This window comes from Equus przewalskii, chromosome 16 (assembly GCF_037783145.1).
Source record: "Equus przewalskii isolate Varuska chromosome 16, EquPr2, whole genome shotgun sequence".
Classification (NCBI taxonomy): domain Eukaryota; kingdom Metazoa; phylum Chordata; class Mammalia; order Perissodactyla; family Equidae; genus Equus; species Equus przewalskii.
In genome coordinates this window covers 79972578-79989873 of record NC_091846.1, presented here as the reverse complement: position 1 = coordinate 79989873, position 17296 = coordinate 79972578, and the positions used below count along the sequence as shown (strand labels likewise).

Genomic DNA, 17296 nt, shown 5'->3' with positions numbered 1-17296 from the left:
TTTACAGGACCTGATGCCAGGACAAGCCCAGCAGCAGCAGCTTTATTCCGAAGAGTGCATGCCCATGCTAGGGGAACGGGGCCCGGAAGAGGCCTTCTGAGTGTGGCTCTGAGCGCATGAGCCTGCGCAGCCACTCTATGTACTGCGAGACCCTGGTGTACACCCCAAAGTGGCCCACGGCTGCACAGCCCTCACCCCAACTGACGACGCCTGTCAGGTACCACGTGCCCTGGAACTTGGTGGCGTGCGGACCCCCACTGTCGCCCTTGCAGGCATCCTGTGTCCCATCCACGTAGCCAGCACAGAACATGTTCTCCGTTAATGCCGGGGAGCCCTCCATCCTGTGTGACTGCTCCAGACAGTCCTGGGTCCTCAGCCGGGGCACGTTGATGAGCATGAGCTCAAGGGCCGTGGCACCCCTGTGGAGGAGCTGGCCCCAGCCGCTGACGGACGAGAAGCGGACTAAGGTCAGTGTCCTCTCGGAGAAGGCCTTCTCGGGCAGACAGAGGGGCACCACGTAGTCAGTGAAGGTCACGGGCCTGCGCAGGCGAAGCAGAGCCAGGTCGTGGTCCGTCTTGAGCCGGACGTACTTGTCGGGGACAATGATCTGAGCCACTTGCTGCTCCTGCTCATCGCCGTCCTCCTCGCTGAGGTCGTGCTCTCCTGCAGGGAGACCAGCACCACTCACAGTCCTTGCCCCACAGCCTCGGGAATGACCCTTCCTGGAGTCTCCTTTGGGGCAGGTGGGGCCCTGCATCCAGCCCCAAGGGGGCCTGAGCAGCCTCCCAAGTGGCTGCTGCTGGGCTCCGTGCAGGGTGTGACTCAGGGGTGACTCTGGAACCTGGGGCTGAAGGCACATGGGGGGGGGTCAGGCCAGACAGCTGTGGGTGGGTGAGGAGGGGCTGCCCAATTCCCCCAGCTCTTCCAGATAGGGTCTGGACTCCCTTGGGGGTCCTTGTCCCATAAGCCCACAAGGCAGAGGCCCACCCGCAGTGGCCCCAGAGCCCTGCATGACTGCATCCCCCTCAGGGCCCAAGAGAGACAAAGCAGGTACAGCGTCACCCACCCCCCATGTCTTTATTTGGGATGGGAAAGAGGCTGAGGGACGATGGCACAGTGGGACCCCTTGGGCAGTGGGGTCTGCCCAGGCCCTGCCTGTTTCTCTGAAAAAGCTCATCTGGTTGTGGAAGTCAGCCGCTCGAGGCCCAAAGCTGAGCCCTGGGTCGTTGTCTTTGAAGAGCCTTCCTTGGTCAGGAGGAGGTGAGCACAGACTTACCCAGCACCACCGTCAGGTTCTTCCAGCTCCTGATTCTGTCGAAACAGTGGGCTGCAGAGACCACCCAGGTGGTGTCGAGCAGGGTGCCCCCGCACAGCAGCTCCCCGTTCATCTTCAGGAGAGCCTGTCAAGGGCACAAAACAGGTTGGAAGCTTGCATTATTGTCACTGCTTCCTTGGGGCCTCCCCTTTCCCGGGCACCCTCAGGGGCAGCTGGGTTTACAGGATGGTTTCTGAAATCCTGGGGGCTCCCAGAGCCCTTCCTTGGGAAAGCTGTTCCGAGGCCACTCCAGCAGGTGGCCACCCCACCGCTGAGGGAAGGAAAGCCTCGGGTGCTGGCCTGATGATGGGAGTGTGGGTGCTGGACCCCTCTGTGCACCTCCCAGTGTTGTCACCCAAGTGTGACCCAACACGCCCGATTTGGAAAGGTCAGGCCAAGGCCGTGTTCCCGGAGCATGTGAGGAGCAAAGGAAATAACCGGTGAAGCACTGAGCCCAGTAGTCGGCACCCAGGGGACCCGCAGGGAATGCTTCCTTCTTTCTTCTTCCTAGAAGCAAAGAGGGTGCTGAGCGGGGCCCCGAGGGAATCTTGGGGGGAGATGTTTTCCCTGCAGTGATTCTCCTAGGATGAATGGGAAGGGAGCCCAAGTCTCTGGCCTGGCTGCCTGCGGACAGCCAGGCCAGAGGGCAGGCTGGCTGAGGGGGAGGCAGCCCAGCGGGTAAATGGTCCTGGTTCGGTTGTTGCTGGTCACCATGTGCTGTGCTGAGGTCAATCAAGCAAGGAGAAGAGACTGGAAATGGGGTCAGCCAATCTGGGGCCCAATGTCCCGAGTTGTGGATAGCAGGACCAAGCAGCCCAGGGAGGCAAGTCTGAGCCCCTCAGAGAAGAAGCCACAGTAAAACCCCACGATAGAAAGAGCCTCCCGTGGATCAGAGCTGCAGCTGCTGCAGGTGAGGGCTGGACCAGGCACCCAGAAGTCTAACCCGGTCCTGGCTGATGGTGACTGTGGCTGCAGCTCTGAGGGGCAGGCTGGGCTGGGGTGGCTGTGACAACCCGGATCTGTGCCTCCCAGGACCAAGTCTCAGCTCCGACCTGAGCAAGGTGCTGAATCTCACTGGGCCTCAGTTTCCTCACCTGTAAAACGGGGTGAGAGTTGCACCCACCCCTTGGGCGGGGTCGTGGGGGTTAAGTGGCATTGAGACATGAGGTCTTGTGGGGCCAGGCCCAGGAAGCATGTGCTGGGAAGCAGTGTCTGCTGCAGTCACGCGCAGTGAGCCCAGCCAAGCATTCCCCGCCGTAAATGCAGAGACACCCACGTCTGCCAACCCACCTCAACCTCACAGAGGCTTTGCCAAACCATCTCGAGGACTCTGGTGAACACACCAGCCCCATTTGGATGTGTCTAGCTCAGATTATTCCTCTGAACACCAAAACCTGGGGTTCTGCAAAGCTGAGGAGTGCACTGGACCTCGGAGGCCCCTCCAGGCCCTGGCTGCTGTGGGAGGAGGGGCGGGGCGGGGGGAGGTGGGGCGCACACAGGGCCGCCAGCTTAGCAAGAAATGCAACTTCCGAGGCTGGTCTAGAAGGGCCAGATGGATGGCAAACCAGAGGACCGGAGCTGCCCAGAGCCTGGAGTCAGCCCACGGTGACAGGTGACTTTCCAACTTCTCTTGAAAGTTCTTGTATATTTACTTTTATTTCTAAAAATCCCTCACTGTTTGACTTGGGGTGTCCCCAGATGAAGAGTTAAAGAGGAGCCACTGAGTCGGGCTCAGACCTGAGTTTGCGGCTCGAATCACACGTGGGTGCACACCCCGGGCTCTTGTGAAATGCAGATTCTGGGCCAGGGGGTCTGGGGGCCTGAGACTTGGCATTTCCAACAGGGACTGGGCTCACAGCGACCTCACAGAGAGGCGGCCTGGAGGGGCCACGGCCCCACAGACCTGACTGCCTGCGGAGGGTTTTGTCATGGATCAAGAATCTCAGCTCCCAGAGGCAGGCAGTAGATGGAGCTGTGGAGGCGACGGAGCTGGGTTCAAATCCTGCGTCTGCCATTTAGTGCATGTGTGGCCTCATCTGTAAGTGGGCATGCCCACGATGAGGTGGTGTGGGAGGGTTCGTGAGCTGACAGAGGTGCCATTGGAGCATGAAATCCCAGCTAAATGCAGATGTTGCTGCCTGCAGGCGACCGTGGACTTAGAATGAGGAGGAAATCCTGACTGCAACAGGGTGACTGGGGGCCGGGGTGTCCTGCGGCTGACCCGCCCTTTCCTCCCAGGCCCTGAAGCCTTACCTGCCAGGGACACTGCCCTTTGGGGCACACCTTGCCTCCCACAATTCGGCCTTGGGGTTTGGTGTCATTTCTTTTTTCCAGAACAGGTATTTTTCCACACGGGTATTCAACTGTACAAAACAAAAGTCAGCAAGCCATGCGGACTCACCCCGGACGAAGGTGCTGGTAAGCAGAGGGCCTGAGCCCTGCGGGCAGAGGCTCTGCCTCTGGCTCCTGCCCGGGGCTGTGGACGCCGCTGGTAGGCAGATGGGGCCGGGGCTGGCTTTGCAGGAGCAGAGGGCCTGACTTCTTGAAGCTGATAGTTTCTCCAGGGGGAAAAGATGTGCTGCTTGAATTTACTAATGGATGAAGGAGCTTCTGTCTAACGGCCAGCCAGCCTCTCGGACCGCTGCGCTGCCGCTTGACCGCACTCTCCGTGTTTGGTCTGCTCCAATAAAGTCTGGGCTGGGAGGGAAAGCGTCTAGAGGTGGCGACTGAGTTTGGGGCTCCTTAGAAGGCTGGGCACACCTCATCAGTGTGAAGAGAGACAGGGCTTGGGGTGCCCCAGCCTGTGCAACAGCAGCCCCGTTAATTTGAGGTTAGTTTGGAATAGTTTTCCATTTTCCTGAAAGTACTAGCCTTGAAAAAAGATTTGCAGTGCAGAGTTGTGCTGCCGTCAGTGCAGACCCTGTGTGGCATGAACTCCCAGCAGAGTCTAGGCGCTGGGAGTGGGGCCAGGAGAGCCTCCTGCTGCCCCGCTGGCCCCGCTAGAATGGGCAGGTGGCCGGAGGCCCAGCCAGGAAGCTGCTCCCAGGGCTCTGTCACTGCTCCCCACCCGCTGTTGTCCTGGCCTGCACTGAGGTGGGGGCGGCCACCTCCACCCTTGTGTCCTCCTGGCCTCGCTGCGTGGAGTGGTCAGCACAGAGCGATCCGCAGTGGGTGTGTGCCCCCCTTCTCATCTTTTGGCCAATAAGAGAATTTGTGGCAAGCAGGAACTGGGGACTAAAAGGAAACAGTATGTAGCCCCTGGAGCGTGGTGCCTGAGAACCCCTTACCTGTGGGCGTGCAGGACACCCCGTTGGCCTGGAGCGTGTACCCCTCGTGGCACCAGCAGGAGCGCCTGGCCCCTGCGTGGTCACTGCAGTATTGCTCACAGTCCCCGTTGTTGTTCATGCAGATCAGCTGGTCGTCCGTGTCTGAGGACAGAAGGGCACAGCCTGAGAGGGCCTCCACTGGTCAGGGAAAGCCAGCCCTGGTGGCCACCCCTCCCTGGGCCACGGGCAGAATTCTGCACAAAGACGGCCCTCAGCTGCTGGCTACAGAGACTGACCCCGACACCACCTCCCTCTGCAGATTGATCCAGAAGGGCAGGACCTGGACTTGGGGGGTCCCAGGCTAGACAGTGGGGATGCAGGGCGGGCATGCAGTGTCACCCTCCCAGGAGCTGAGGAGGGCTGGGGGAAAGCAAAAGTCCCCAGTGGACAACTCAACAGGACACCTGCCAGCGAGAGGCCAGAGGGATGAGACCGGTCTACAGCCAGGTCCTGGTGCCCCCGTGAGCTGGCCTGGGGCTGACCACTGGCTCGGACAGACAGAGACAGAAAACGTTTGATCTGGCTCTGAAGGAGAGCCCTTTGATGTGGGAAATGGGATTGGCCGTCTGTGTAAGTTCAGGACCCCCAGGGGGAAGGCCAGTCCTGGGGGTGAATTCATACCAGGGCTCCTGACCTTTAAAGGTCTTGAATGGTTCACACCAGAACTGCTAAGCATCAAAAATCCAGGGAGTAAATTCACACCAGGGATGCTGAGCATCAAAGGCCAGGCAAAGACACTGAGGTTTTTTTGCCCCAGAACTCTCAGGAAGCATCTCCTTAGTTTTTGCTTCACTTTTTCTGGTCTCTGTTCTGCTTAGAGCAGAAGGCAGCTGTGGCCCGGAAGAGCTCATTCTGTATTGCAATGAACTTTTGTGTAATAAAGGATTAACCTTGCCCAAAGAGATGCCTGCCTTTGTTTTCAGCTCCCGGGAGGTGAGCTCTACACCCTCTCTGGTTAAGTTGGAACTTTTAATTTAATCTGCCTGATAACAGCTTGTTTCCCTGGCGGCCTTGGGCCACACAGTGTCAGCTCCCCCTCTGGAGGGGCTGGATACTGAGGTCAGCCGTGTGGGTGGTCAGCCATGTCTATGTGACTGAGCCCCAATAAAACCTCTGGACAGCGAGGCTCAGGGGCGCTTCCTAGATTGGTAATACTCTGTACATCTTGTCACTTGTCATCTAAGACATCAGTCTTAGAAAATGAAAAGCTGTGCATGTGACTCCCATGGGAGAGGACAGCTGGAAGCTGGCATCTGGTTCCTTTGCTGGCTTTAATCTCCATCCTTTAGCTGTGGTCAACTGTAACTGGAGCATATCAGCCTTCAGTGAGCTCTGTGAGTCCTTCTGGCAGATCATTGAACCTGAGGATGCTCTGGGGGGACCCCTGAACTTGGTGGTACTTTAATATTTGGAAGGTGAAAAAAGACCACATACTTTTGTGACAGCAAGTAGGGAAGGTAGTCTACCCCAGTGTGCTGGCTGGTGGGACACGAGCAAGCTGGGCAGTGTTGGAGGGACTCACCTGGGCCCCCACCAGGTGCCTCAGAATTTCCCAGTGCTGGAAGCCCAAGGGTTTTTATATTTCCCAGAAAGAGACAGGGGCAATCAGGTTTGAGCATTAGCACCTGAGAACCCCAGATCCAGGACCCTCAGGTTGGCAGGAGTCTTCCAGCTCATCTAGAACAGCTTCCTATGGGGCCGAGGCCCAGCCCCGTGCCCAGCCAGGCCCTGCCCATCAGCCTCCCGGGGCCCTGTCTGCAAGCTCTGGGGTTCCTCACTTGTCTCACAGTTCCGGCCCTCAAAACCGTCGAGGCAGAAGCAGATGTAGGACTGGAGCTGGTCCTCGCAGGAACCTCCGTTCTGGCACGGATTTGAGGCGCACTGGTCCCCGTCTGTGGAGTGAGTCAGTGTTAGAGTGCTGAGGAGGACGGCTGGCGGGCGGAATCAAAACGGACTGTTCATCTGCTCACCTGTGTAGGAAAGCCAGAACTGCTTCTGAGGGAACAAAGAGAAGCACGTGAGACATGTTCTCCAGAGCAAATACTTATGGTCCCTGGGAGGAACTGACGACCTGGCAGGCGGTGCAGGCGGGAGCTTCTCACCTGGGGCCTGTGTGATGGGCTCCGGAAGCCAGACTTTTCCTCTGGAGATGAGGTGGATTCGAGTAGGGGAGGAAGTTTTTCCTCATCCCTGCCTCCCCCACCTCCCCTACCTGGATCTCTACGGCCACCAAGGTCACAGATTTCCCATTCCCAAGTCAGAACGCTCGAGTTTCAGCCCCAATTCTGCCACCTCCAGCTGTGGACCCAGACGAGACACACGTTCTGAGCCTCCATTCCCTCCTCTGATGGCAGGGTGACCATCCAGACACACGGGCTGACAAGAGGAGACGGTCGGTGACGCACGCAAAGGCATTCCAGGAAGTGAGAGGGGCTCCCTCAGTAAAACTGACTCCTGAGGAGTCCGTGGACCGCCTGGATAGAGCTCACAGGGTTGCTGTGAGAACAGAAGATGCGAACTCTTGCAAATGCTTTGAGAACCACGTGGTCCGCAGACACGCAGATGACCATACTCAGTGTACCTGGAAAGGGTTGTGTTAGCCTCTGTCTCAGAGAGCCCTGTGCCCTGTGAGTGTGTGTCCTGTGAGTGTGATACATGTGTCCTGAGTGTGACACGTGTCCTGTGAGTGTAATGTGTGCCCTGTGAGTGTGTGTCCTGTGAGTGTGAGGTGAGGTGTCCTGTGAGTGTGATGTGTGCCATGAGTGTGTCCTGTGAGTGTGAGGTGAGGTGTCCTGTGAATGTGACATGTGTCCTGTGAGTGTAACGTGTGCCCTGTGAGTGTGTGTCCTGTGTGAGGTGAGGTGTCCTGTGAGTGTGAGGTGAGGCATCCTGTGAGTGTGATGTGTGCCCTGTGAGTGTGTGTCCTATGAGTGTGAGGTGAGGCATCCTGTGAGTGTGACATGTGCTTTGTGAGTGTGTGTCCTGTGAGTGTGACATGTGTATCCTCTGAGCGTGCCGTGTGGTCTTGTCTCATCGTAGCCTGACTCATGGTCAGTCATTTGGTGACCTTTTGGTGCTACCATTTGGATGTGCATCTTTCAGAGTGAAAACAGAAACACGGACCCTCGACTGCGTGGCCGACGGGTGTTGGAGGCAGCGGTGGTTTCCTGGAGGTCTCCCCACATGAGCTTCCCCGAGGAGGGCCCCAGGTGGCACGGCAGCGAGGGGCTCTCCAGGCCAGCTTCTCAGACGTCTGCTGGCTGCAGCACCTCCGTGACACACAGGCGGCTTAGGGGTGGGAGCCTTCCTTGGGAAGCCAAAGGACACACTGAGCATAATTCTCAAGCTATATTTTCAGATGCAAAAATTAGGATGCATGGTGTGGCGGAGAGGAGGATGTCCCTGGAAACAGGATGGTGTACAGCACTGCAGCTCTGACTGAGGGAAGCGAAGTCATCCTTAGAAGGGAAAGAGACCAGACGAGGACGGGCTGTGCAAACTGGAGCCCCCGTGTGTTTCCCTGCGCATGGAGCGCTCACAACCATGGAGGGGAGAGACGTGGCCCCCAAAACACAGGAGCCACCCCAGCCGTCACGTAGCTCCATTCCTGGACTCAGCACACAGGGCATCCCCTGGGGGTGGACTCACCGTCCTCTCGGTGTCCTTGAAGATCTCCCGGGCCTCCTCAAAGGAGCACTGCTCCTCCTTGCACTCCCGCTCCAGGGAGCCGGGCTTCAGCTCCTCCAGGAACCAGTTAGCACGCCTTTGCCTGTGCAAGATGCTGTGGGCTTCCTCCTGGGTGATGAAGACTGAGAAGTGGGAGCCCGTGAACATTCACAACCTGCCACGCTGAGACGGTGCGGAAACCAGCCACACTGGTCAGTCCCACTCAGTGCTGGGAACCAGCCACACTGGTCAGTCCCACTCAGTACTGGGAACCAGCCACACTGGTCAGTCCCACTCAGTGCTGGGAACCGTCCACACTGGTCAGTCCCACTCAGTGCTGGGAACCAGCCACACTGGTCAGTCCCACTCAGTGCTGGGAACCATCTACAATGGTCAGTCCCACTCAGTGCTGGGAACCAGCCACACTGGTCAGTCCCACTCAGTGCTGGGAACCGTCCACACTGGTCAGTCCCACTCAGTGCTGGGAACCAGACTGGTCAGTCCCACTCAGTGCTGGGAACCATCTACACTGGTCAGTCCCACTCAGTGCTGGGAACCAGCCACACTGGTCAGTCCCACTCAGTGCTGGGAACCAGCCACACTGGTCAGTCCCACTCAGTGCTGGGAACCGTCCACACTGGTCAGTCCCACTCAGTGCTGGGAACCAGCCACACTGGTCAGTCCCACTCAGTGCTGGGAACCAGCCACACTGGTCAGTCCCACTCAGTGCTGGGAACCAGACTGGTCAGTCCCACTCAGTGCTGGGAACCGTCCACACTGGTCAGTCCCACTCAGTGCTGGGAACCGTCCACACTGGTCAGTCCCACTCAGTGCTGGGAACCGTCCACACTGGTCAGTCCCACTCAGTGCTGGGAACCGTCCACACTGGTCAGTCCCACTCAGTGCTGGGAACCGTCCACACTGGTCTGTCTCACTCAGTGCTGGGAACTGTCCACACTGGTCTGTCCCATTCAGTGCTGGGAACCGTCCACACTGGTCTAGTCCCAGTCAGTAATGGGAGTCAATGGTTCCTGTCCGTGGGCCTGGCTGAAGTTGGAATGGGAGTGCTTCCTCATGGCGGGCTGGCGACGATCAGCATGCACAGCCTTTAGGGACAAGGACAAGGCAACATGTTCACTGAGTGATAACGACGCGCTCACGCTTCGGGCCTGGGCCCTTCACTTCTAGGGGTTGATCCTGCAGACACACTCAGACGTTTGCACGGAAACCTCACCCTCAGGAGAGCTATTGATAATAATAATCTGAAACAGACCAAGACTGGTGTCCTGTGCTACCATGACATAGAAGGATCAAGAAGATGTGATTGTGGGGCCGGCTCCGTGGCCAAGTGGTTAAGGTTGCACGCTCTGCTTCAGCGGCCCAGGGTTTCCCCCGTTTGAAACCTGGGCGCGGACATGGCACCACTCATCAAGCCACGCTGAGGTGGCATCCCACATGCCACAACTAGAAGGACCCATAACTAGAATATACAACTATGTACCGGGGGCTTAGGGAGAAAAAGGAAAAATAAAATCTTTAAAAAAAAGATGTGATATTAAGTGAAAAAAGATAAAACCACATACACATTATAATTCCTTTCTCGTAAATAAAAATGTGAACATATGTGAAAAATGAACATATGTATGTAAATGTCATTTATTGAAAGAATACACATAAAAAACTAACTTTGAGGATTGAAAGTTATTCTGTTCTAAAATGTGTACAATCAACACATGTAACTTCTATAATCAAAATGTGCATCTGCTGCCTCCCAGCACCAAAGGTGGTGCAACCTTGAACCTTCCATCTGGAGCGTTGAGTGAACGCCCTGGAGGGCTCACATGGCGGGGGGTGGGGGGTCCTACAGGATGTGCATTGAGCAAGGCTGAGCAGGTCAGGCAGCAGGGAGAGGCTGGGCGTGGGCGGGGGTGAGGTGTGGTGGGGAAAGCCCGAGGGTGGCAGGCTGGGGAGGGGTGGACATTGCTCTTCTCCACTCCCACTCACTGCATGCAGGGCCCATTGTTCACAGGTCTTCTGGAACCCGAGTTCCTTCCCAACGTGGTTGGTTCTTTCCTCCTACCAACCCACCCAAACCCTTGCTCGGCTTTGCCACCAACCTCCCTCTCTCCCTTTAAGACCACACTCTGGAAGGAACGTTCCTTACCCTCCACCGAGGTTCTTACAGTGACTCTTAGACCCATTGTAAACAAAAGCCCCCCCGAATCCCTGCTTTGGAATTCCACAGGCTCCTCAGAGAAGTTTCTGGGTGGCAGGACACCTGCTGACCACCGTCTGCGTCTGGACACTCCCTCCCCTGGCCGCCGAGGTCTGGGCTCCTCCGGGCCCTCCTCCCTCCCAGCCTCCTTCCTGGCCTCCATTGCTGCCTGTCATGGAGTTTGGTATCCTTCAGGTTTTGGCCTTTCTACTCTAGAGACTCTCGCCCCACTTCCAGCTTCAGCTCTCTCTCCTTACCCAAACATCTTATCTTTGGCTGGAACTGTCTCTGAATCCCGGCTCTCTTACCCAGCTTCCCTGCAGACTGAGAACCCTCACTCAGCCCTCCATGTGGGTTGGCCTTCCTCCCCCACCCCGGTGCCCGTCCACGTCCCCCATCCGGGCCTCGAACCCCGTTTCTCCCAGGCATCTGCCCTCTTGCAGCCAGCTCTGGATCTGCTGCCTTCGCGCATCTGCCTCTCTTCTCCGAAACCCTGCGACACCGCCTTAGCTCAAGAGCTGTGCCTCCCCCGGGCCCCTTCCCGAGCGCCTGCCCGGTGCCACGAAGAGCAGAGCACCTCTGTGCCTCCTCCTGGCCTCTCACAGTGACCCCAATAGTTGCCTGCAGGTAGCTGGTGTTCCCATTTTACTTATGAGGAAGGGAGGTGGGTGAGGCGAGAGCTTACCCAAGGCCACCCGGGGGGGTGGGGTAACGGGACCAGTTGGAACACCTTAAAGTGAGGGTTCTTTCAGACACCCAGGCAGACATGGGGACCGCACCCTGGGAGGGGGCTTGGTGACAGAGGCGAGGATGTTGAGGTTGGGGACAATTGTGCAGAAGCTGACGTCAGGGTGGGGACGAGGCCAGGAGCCCCGGAGCCCGGTGTGGTCGCACTGTGTGCCACGCGCTCTGAGGGGTGTGCTGTGGGCACCCCAAGAGGGAAGCAGTGTGCGTGTGGGGTGAGAAGACGGAGGTGGGAACAAAGCTGTGTCGAGGGGCAGAAGCCAAGTGTGGAAACTGAGTCCCAGAGGAGAGACGAGTGTAGATGGAGAGCAGAGGACCATGCCATGTCCGTCCTCCATCAGAAGCTGCTGGTGTGTGAGCAAGGGGACGTCCGGGACAGGCAGGAAGGTTACGGAGTGGGGGTGGGGGCAGGAAGGGGGGTGTGGTGGCTCCCGGCCTCCCGTGCTGAGGGAGGCCTCATCTTTTCCCCTTTAGAACTCCAGAGTTTCACATGTCTGTATTCCTGGGGAATGGATCTGGTTTAGAAGGAGAGGTTGAGGGAAAATCAAAGAGTGGAGGCTCCCGAGAGGGGAGGTGGCCACGGAGCCCAGGTGGGGTGGACCTGAGACAGGAGACCACGGCCGGGCCACAGCTGGCCAGAAAAGAACCATCTGCCCTTGGAGGAGAGCACTTTCACACCAAAAGCTCTTAGGGAAACAGAGGCAACTCCCATGATAGAGGGAAACACGATTATGGCGGGGAACTTGGGAAAGACAGACCAGGACGAGGAAGACGGTGAAAATGACTCGCAGCCCGCTGCTCTTCCCTGCCCTGAAGAGCACAACGGTGGCCCTGACTTTCTCTAGACAGGCTCTGGGCGCCCGTGGTCACCAGGGCAGCGACACCATCATGCAGACCCCAGGCTACTTTCTCACTGTGGGATGTGGAGGACGATGTGAACCGGATTTTAGAGGACAGTGTCTGCACCCTGTTTCCACCACGGCCGCACCCGCTACTGGAGTCACGACAAGGACAGCTTATGAAGCGCCCCCTGTTCCCTCTCAGCCTCCCAGCGCCTGCAAGGGGAGGGGAGGGTGGCCGCCATCAGGTGGTGGAGTGGCCCAGTGTCCCCTCGCTGTCCCTGGCTCTGGCCAGTGGAGAGCTGGGAGCACAGAGAGAGAGGGCAGCATCCCCCACCCCCGCGCCCTGAGCCCCAGAGTCTGCGCGTGGGCCCAGCTGCCTGGCTGGGTCCCCACTGGTGCCCCGGAAAGTGCCGCCGGCTCCCAAAAGTCTTTGAAAAATAATTCTGCCAAAGCCTGCACCGTCAGCAGCAGGCTTCCCACCAGCGCTCGGCATGGGCCTGGGGACTGTTTGCTTTTGGAAGGAAAGCAGATCACACGGGAGCCGCCAGCAAAGCCTCCGTGGACAGGAATGTCCACACGAGGGAAGGTCTGGCTGCCCACAGCCTGCTGCCCTTGCACGGGGCTGACAGGGAACCGTCCCCCCGACATACCTGCAGCCAGAGACCCCTGCAGGCCGAGCAGAAGGCAGAGGAGGGCCAGCCCCCGGGGCTGGGACAGCATGGTGAGGGCTGTGGTGTCACTCCGTCTGGTGACATTCCAGGTCGGGGAGGCGGGCAAAGTTCTCGGCCTCGAGGTGCGTGCGAGAGAGGGATGGGGGAGGGAGGCCTCGCCTCCCAGACACACCGGTGTTAATTCCCTGCCAGGTGCCCGGCTGGAGGGGGGACCAGGACAGGAGGGCGGGCCTTCGCCCGGGAGGCCAGGTCCAGGAGCCCAGGCACAGAGCAGCCGCGTCTGTCCCTCTCTGAAACATCCGTGTTGGACGTGCATCCGGCGTGTGCACCCAACTCAGATGGGAATCCCGAAGCCTTTAGGACTTCCGGCGGCAAGGTGGGAACAAAATTAAACTGCAGGTAAGAAGCCATGTCCTTGGGGATAACACTGGTGAAGGGAGAGCATATTTGGGTGAGGAAGGTAAGAATTTTGAAGGCAGCCCCAGAGGAGACCATATGGGACGTTCCCACCGGGGCGCCTGGTTTCTGAGATGAGCCAGGGAGCCCCTCGGAGACGAACCGGGAAGGCCCGGGCATCTCACATGGGCGTGCAGCTCCAGCGGGCCTGGGCTCGACCCTGTGGACATGAACCTCCTTTCAGCGAAGGGGTGGGAACTGGGGACCCCAGCTGTGCTCATTTCTCTTCTGAGCAGGAGTGACGTGGCCCCTGTTTCTGTCAGCATCCGCCCTGCCCCCTAAATGGAGGAATTAGTCCTTAGAGGGGAACGTCTGATTGATCACCTCCGGAATTTCTAATTGTTACTATGGATAATTGCTTAAGTGTTTAGGAATTTAATCATATTGGAATTTATCATGGAGGACGGAGGGGCAGGAGGGACTTCACGGCTGACGGCTCCTCCGAGTCACAGCCCCTCTGGCCGCATCTCCGCCCTTGGCCTTCCACAGCAGCACGAGGTCAGACGGACCTGGCTCTGTTTTCTCCTAGCCTGGGGAATGAGTGGTTCATTCTTTCGAGCCTCAGGTTTTTAATTGGTGCAACGGGGCTGCCACTGCCTCTGGGAGAGTGGTGGTGCTGTTCCGTCCTTTCCGGCCCCACAAATGCCACTTGCTCCTGCCTGGCAGATGCTGTGTGTGGGCTGAGTGCTCAGGGCACGTTTCCTCCCCCCAGGAGCCTGTCTCCTCGGCCTGTGCTCTGCATTCACTGGGCTCCTTGTGTGTTCGGCTCGTGGGGCTGTCATGACAAAGTCCTGCATCCTGGGAGGCTCACAACCACAGGAATGTTCCCCTCCCAACTTAACCAGCTACACCTGTGATGACCCTGCTCCAGGTGACCTCAACTTAACCAGCTACACCTGTGATGACCCTACCCCAGCGTGACCTCAGCTTAACCAGCTACACCTGTGATGACCCTACTCCAGCGTGACCTCAACTCAACCAGTTACACCTGTAATAATCCTACTTCCAAGCAACGTCACATTCTGGGGTTCCAGGTGGACGTGACTCTTGGGGTGCATGGCCCCCCAGCACGACCTGCCTGTTCCAGAGTGCTGAGTGAACGGGCTGGGCTTCCTGTGCTCAGCGTAATGCACCTGAGATTTGTCTAAGGTGTTGCAGATCTAAAAGGATCTTTCAGAAACGTGGATCTGATTGTGCAACTCCCCGGTAAGTCCCTCCAACGTGCTTGTGTTGTGTGTAGGATGAAGCCAGGTGCCTGATCCTGGCCCGCAGGCCCACGCTCCAGCCTCTTCCTACTCGCTCCCCTAACTGGACACCTTCCTGCCACGGGGGTCTTTGCATGGTGCTTTGATTTCCAGCTCCTCCCACAGCTGGAGGGGGATGACTCCTTCTCGTCACCCCTTCACGGCAGGTCCCCCGCACCGGTCTGCCAGCCCCATTTGTTTGCTCCCTGGAACAGTTGGCCTGCTGACAGCCGGCTGCTTATTTGCTGACCTGTGTCCACCGAGCAGAGTCCCTGCTGAGGCACAAACAGGAAGTGGTTTTTCTCCAGTCACTGCCTTCCAAGGCCTCTGAACCCCCTGCTTGGCCCTCGACAACATTTCGAGGAGACCTCCTAACTCTTCTGGTCACCCCCAACTTTGAAACGGCTGCTCCGTCTGGAACAAAGCCCACAGCTCATGTCCGACTCGGATGTGAGCCCTCCTGGCTGTGCAGGGCTGGCTGTGGGGAGGACGGCAGAGGAGAGGAGTCTGCGCCCGGACTCCCTTCCTCTTTGGGGCCCCGGGTCAGAGATCCTCAGTTCTTCCTGGGCGTCTGTCGGCACGGCCCAGGAAATGCAGGAAAACAGGAGAGGGCACCGTGCGAGAGTCAGGTTCTCAGGGTGGGGCTGCCTGTGCTCGGCTGCCCCAGCGGCCAGGCAGGAGGGCTCCTGACGTGTCCTCCTTGGGCCACCTGCCGGCTGGCCTCCCTGTGGCCGGGGTCCAGCCTGATCCTCGAGAATACGAGGGTAGGAGTTCCTCCCGGACCCGGAGGGAGGCCTGCACCCTGCTCCACTCCCTGAAGGGGACCCCTGCTTGGCACCGCTCCACGCTTGTCCCTTGGCGTGGGGCTCAGGGCCGGCCTCCCCCAGGACACTCAGGGACGACCATGAAACTAGCCCACCCCGGCCACCCCTCATCAGTAAGCGGCTGAGTCAGAATCACCTGGAGTGCCACGCGCATACCACACACACATACCACGCCTGCAGCCCTCCACGCGGGCACCTGAGTCCCAGGGGCCCTGGAGCAGCATGTGACCAGCACCCGGTGGCCCTGCTGTGCTGTCACGTTTGGGGACTGCTGTGTATACTGCTGATACTTTTTAGCTTAAGGAACAGAGAACTTATCTAAGGATTACAGGTTATGATTCTGAGCATAACTTACCTTCTCTTCTGGGCCTTTGTCTTTTTACATTTATTCATGGGGCTTTGGGTGTACAGAAACTTATCATTTCGTACACTCAGATTTACCCGTCTTTTCCTTTAAGTATAGGCCTTTTTTCTTTCGTCTTTTATAAGAAACCTATCCTTGCCCTAAGGTAATAGGATGTGCTATAGTTTCTTCTAATAATTTTGAACTTCTAAAAAATTTTGGGAGAGACCTAATTTGACTGTTTTTCACATGGAGAGCCAGCTGTCCCAGCAATGGGAACATTTCTGACGAGGCCACTCTCTACCCGCCAGCTGGTCTCAGCACCTGTGTGACACCGAGTCACCGTGTGCACACGCCTGTTGGGGAATCCTGATTCTCATCAGCTCCTCAGCTCGAACCCGGCCCTGTCTGGACACGTGCAGCTTTATGACCAGTCAGTTCCCACTGGGGAGAGCCCTCCTTGTCCTCCCACGCCCCGAGCATCACCGCCACACCTGGACCTTTATTCTTCCAAATACATTTTGCCATCAATTCCCTAATTCCACAAAGAACTCTGCTGGGGTTTCGATGGAAGTACATTAAATGGTCAGATTAATTTGGGGAGGAACTACAATTAACATTTTGGTGACACTGAATGGTCCCAGCCATAAAAATCTCTCCATTTATTCAGGCCTTCTTGTATGACCTTCTGTAATGTTTCATAATTTTGTCTACAAACTTTGTTACATTTATTTGTAGTATTTTACCATTTGATTGTTATTAAAATAGCATTTACCAAGTAGTTCTTGCCAGGAATGTTAGTGACTTTTTGTGGTTGATCTTGGGGACTCCTATTAGTTTCAAGAACTTGTGAATTCTCCAGATTTCCTAGACATGAAAATTTATTTTCCCATCTATAGGCCTTGTTTCCTTTTCCTTTGATGCTGTTATCACAAATACTTCCAGTAAATACTTCTGAATAGCAGAGGACATCCTTGTGTTGTTTCGTCTTCAATGGGGAAGAGTTCTAAAGTATTTAGAGACCTAAACGTTTTTCTCTGAGGATTGTTAGATACATTTTATTACGTTAAAAAATTTTTTTCTACTCTTAGTTGGCTAAACACTATAAATGAATGTTGAATAAAAATTGAATTTTTTCCCGGCATCTATTGAGCTGGTCATTCTGCCCCTTTCACTTATTATTATGGTAAATTATAGCAATAATTTCCTGATGTTGAACTATCCTTGAATTCCTGGGACAAACTTACTTGGTCAGAACATATCACTTTTGGTTATAACACACAATTGGATTTTATTTGATTATACTTTATTTGGAATTTTTGTTTTTACGTTCAAAATTATTTCACATATCAGGTTAAATTCACATCATAAAATTTGTTGAGTTGCTTTCCCTGTTTTTATATTCCTTGAATAGTTCGTATAGATATTTTTGTACAGGATCTTCACCTTACAGGTATGGCTAACCCTATAAATCCATCTGAGTCTGCTATCTGCTTGGGGCGAATTTTTTTTAAACTGCATTTTAACTTGTTTTCATCCACCCAAGTAGTTTACTTCATCAATTTTAACAATTTGTTTCTTTAAAGAAAATTCCTATTTTATCTGTTCTCAAATGTATTGGCAAAAGTCGTTCATAATGGTTCTTTCATT

The 17296-nt window shown here is 56.3% G+C and overlaps 1 protein-coding gene and 1 long non-coding RNA gene across 2 annotated transcripts; one reads left to right on the top strand and one right to left on the bottom strand.

Annotated features, from left to right (window-relative positions):
• On the bottom strand, positions 1-13063 carry F7 (coagulation factor VII). The gene is made up of 8 exons (XM_008518146.2): positions 12759-13063; positions 8290-8450; positions 6612-6636; positions 6420-6533; positions 4603-4743; positions 3569-3678; positions 1277-1400; positions 1-663 (listed from the first exon to the last, which is right to left on the bottom strand). The coding sequence occupies exons 1-8, from the start codon at positions 12826-12828 to the stop codon at positions 68-70; spliced, it is 1341 nt and encodes a 446-aa protein (XP_008516368.1). The 5' UTR covers positions 12829-13063; the 3' UTR covers positions 1-67.
• LOC139076547 (uncharacterized) lies at positions 13007-16790 on the top strand. The gene is made up of 2 exons (XR_011528279.1): positions 13007-13178; positions 13948-16790. It is a non-coding gene; the product is annotated as an uncharacterized lncRNA (long non-coding RNA).
• Positions 16791-17296: the final 506 nt, after the last annotated feature.

What these genes read in the sequence shown, in the direction of transcription:
- F7 (XM_008518146.2), bottom strand. Translation starts at nt 12,828, where the DNA reads ATGCTGTCCCAGCCCCGGGGGCTGGCCCTCCTCTGCCTTCTGCTCGGC. An exon ending in GGTGTCCTGCACGCCCACAG is followed by an intron (nt 3,679 to 4,602) that starts GTAAGGGGTTCT and finishes TGTTTTGTACAG; the next exon opens with TTGAATACCCGTGTGGAAAA. An exon ending in GAACCTGACGGTGGTGCTGG is followed by an intron (nt 664 to 1,276) that starts GTAAGTCTGTGC and finishes GTCTCCCTGCAG; the next exon opens with GAGAGCACGACCTCAGCGAG.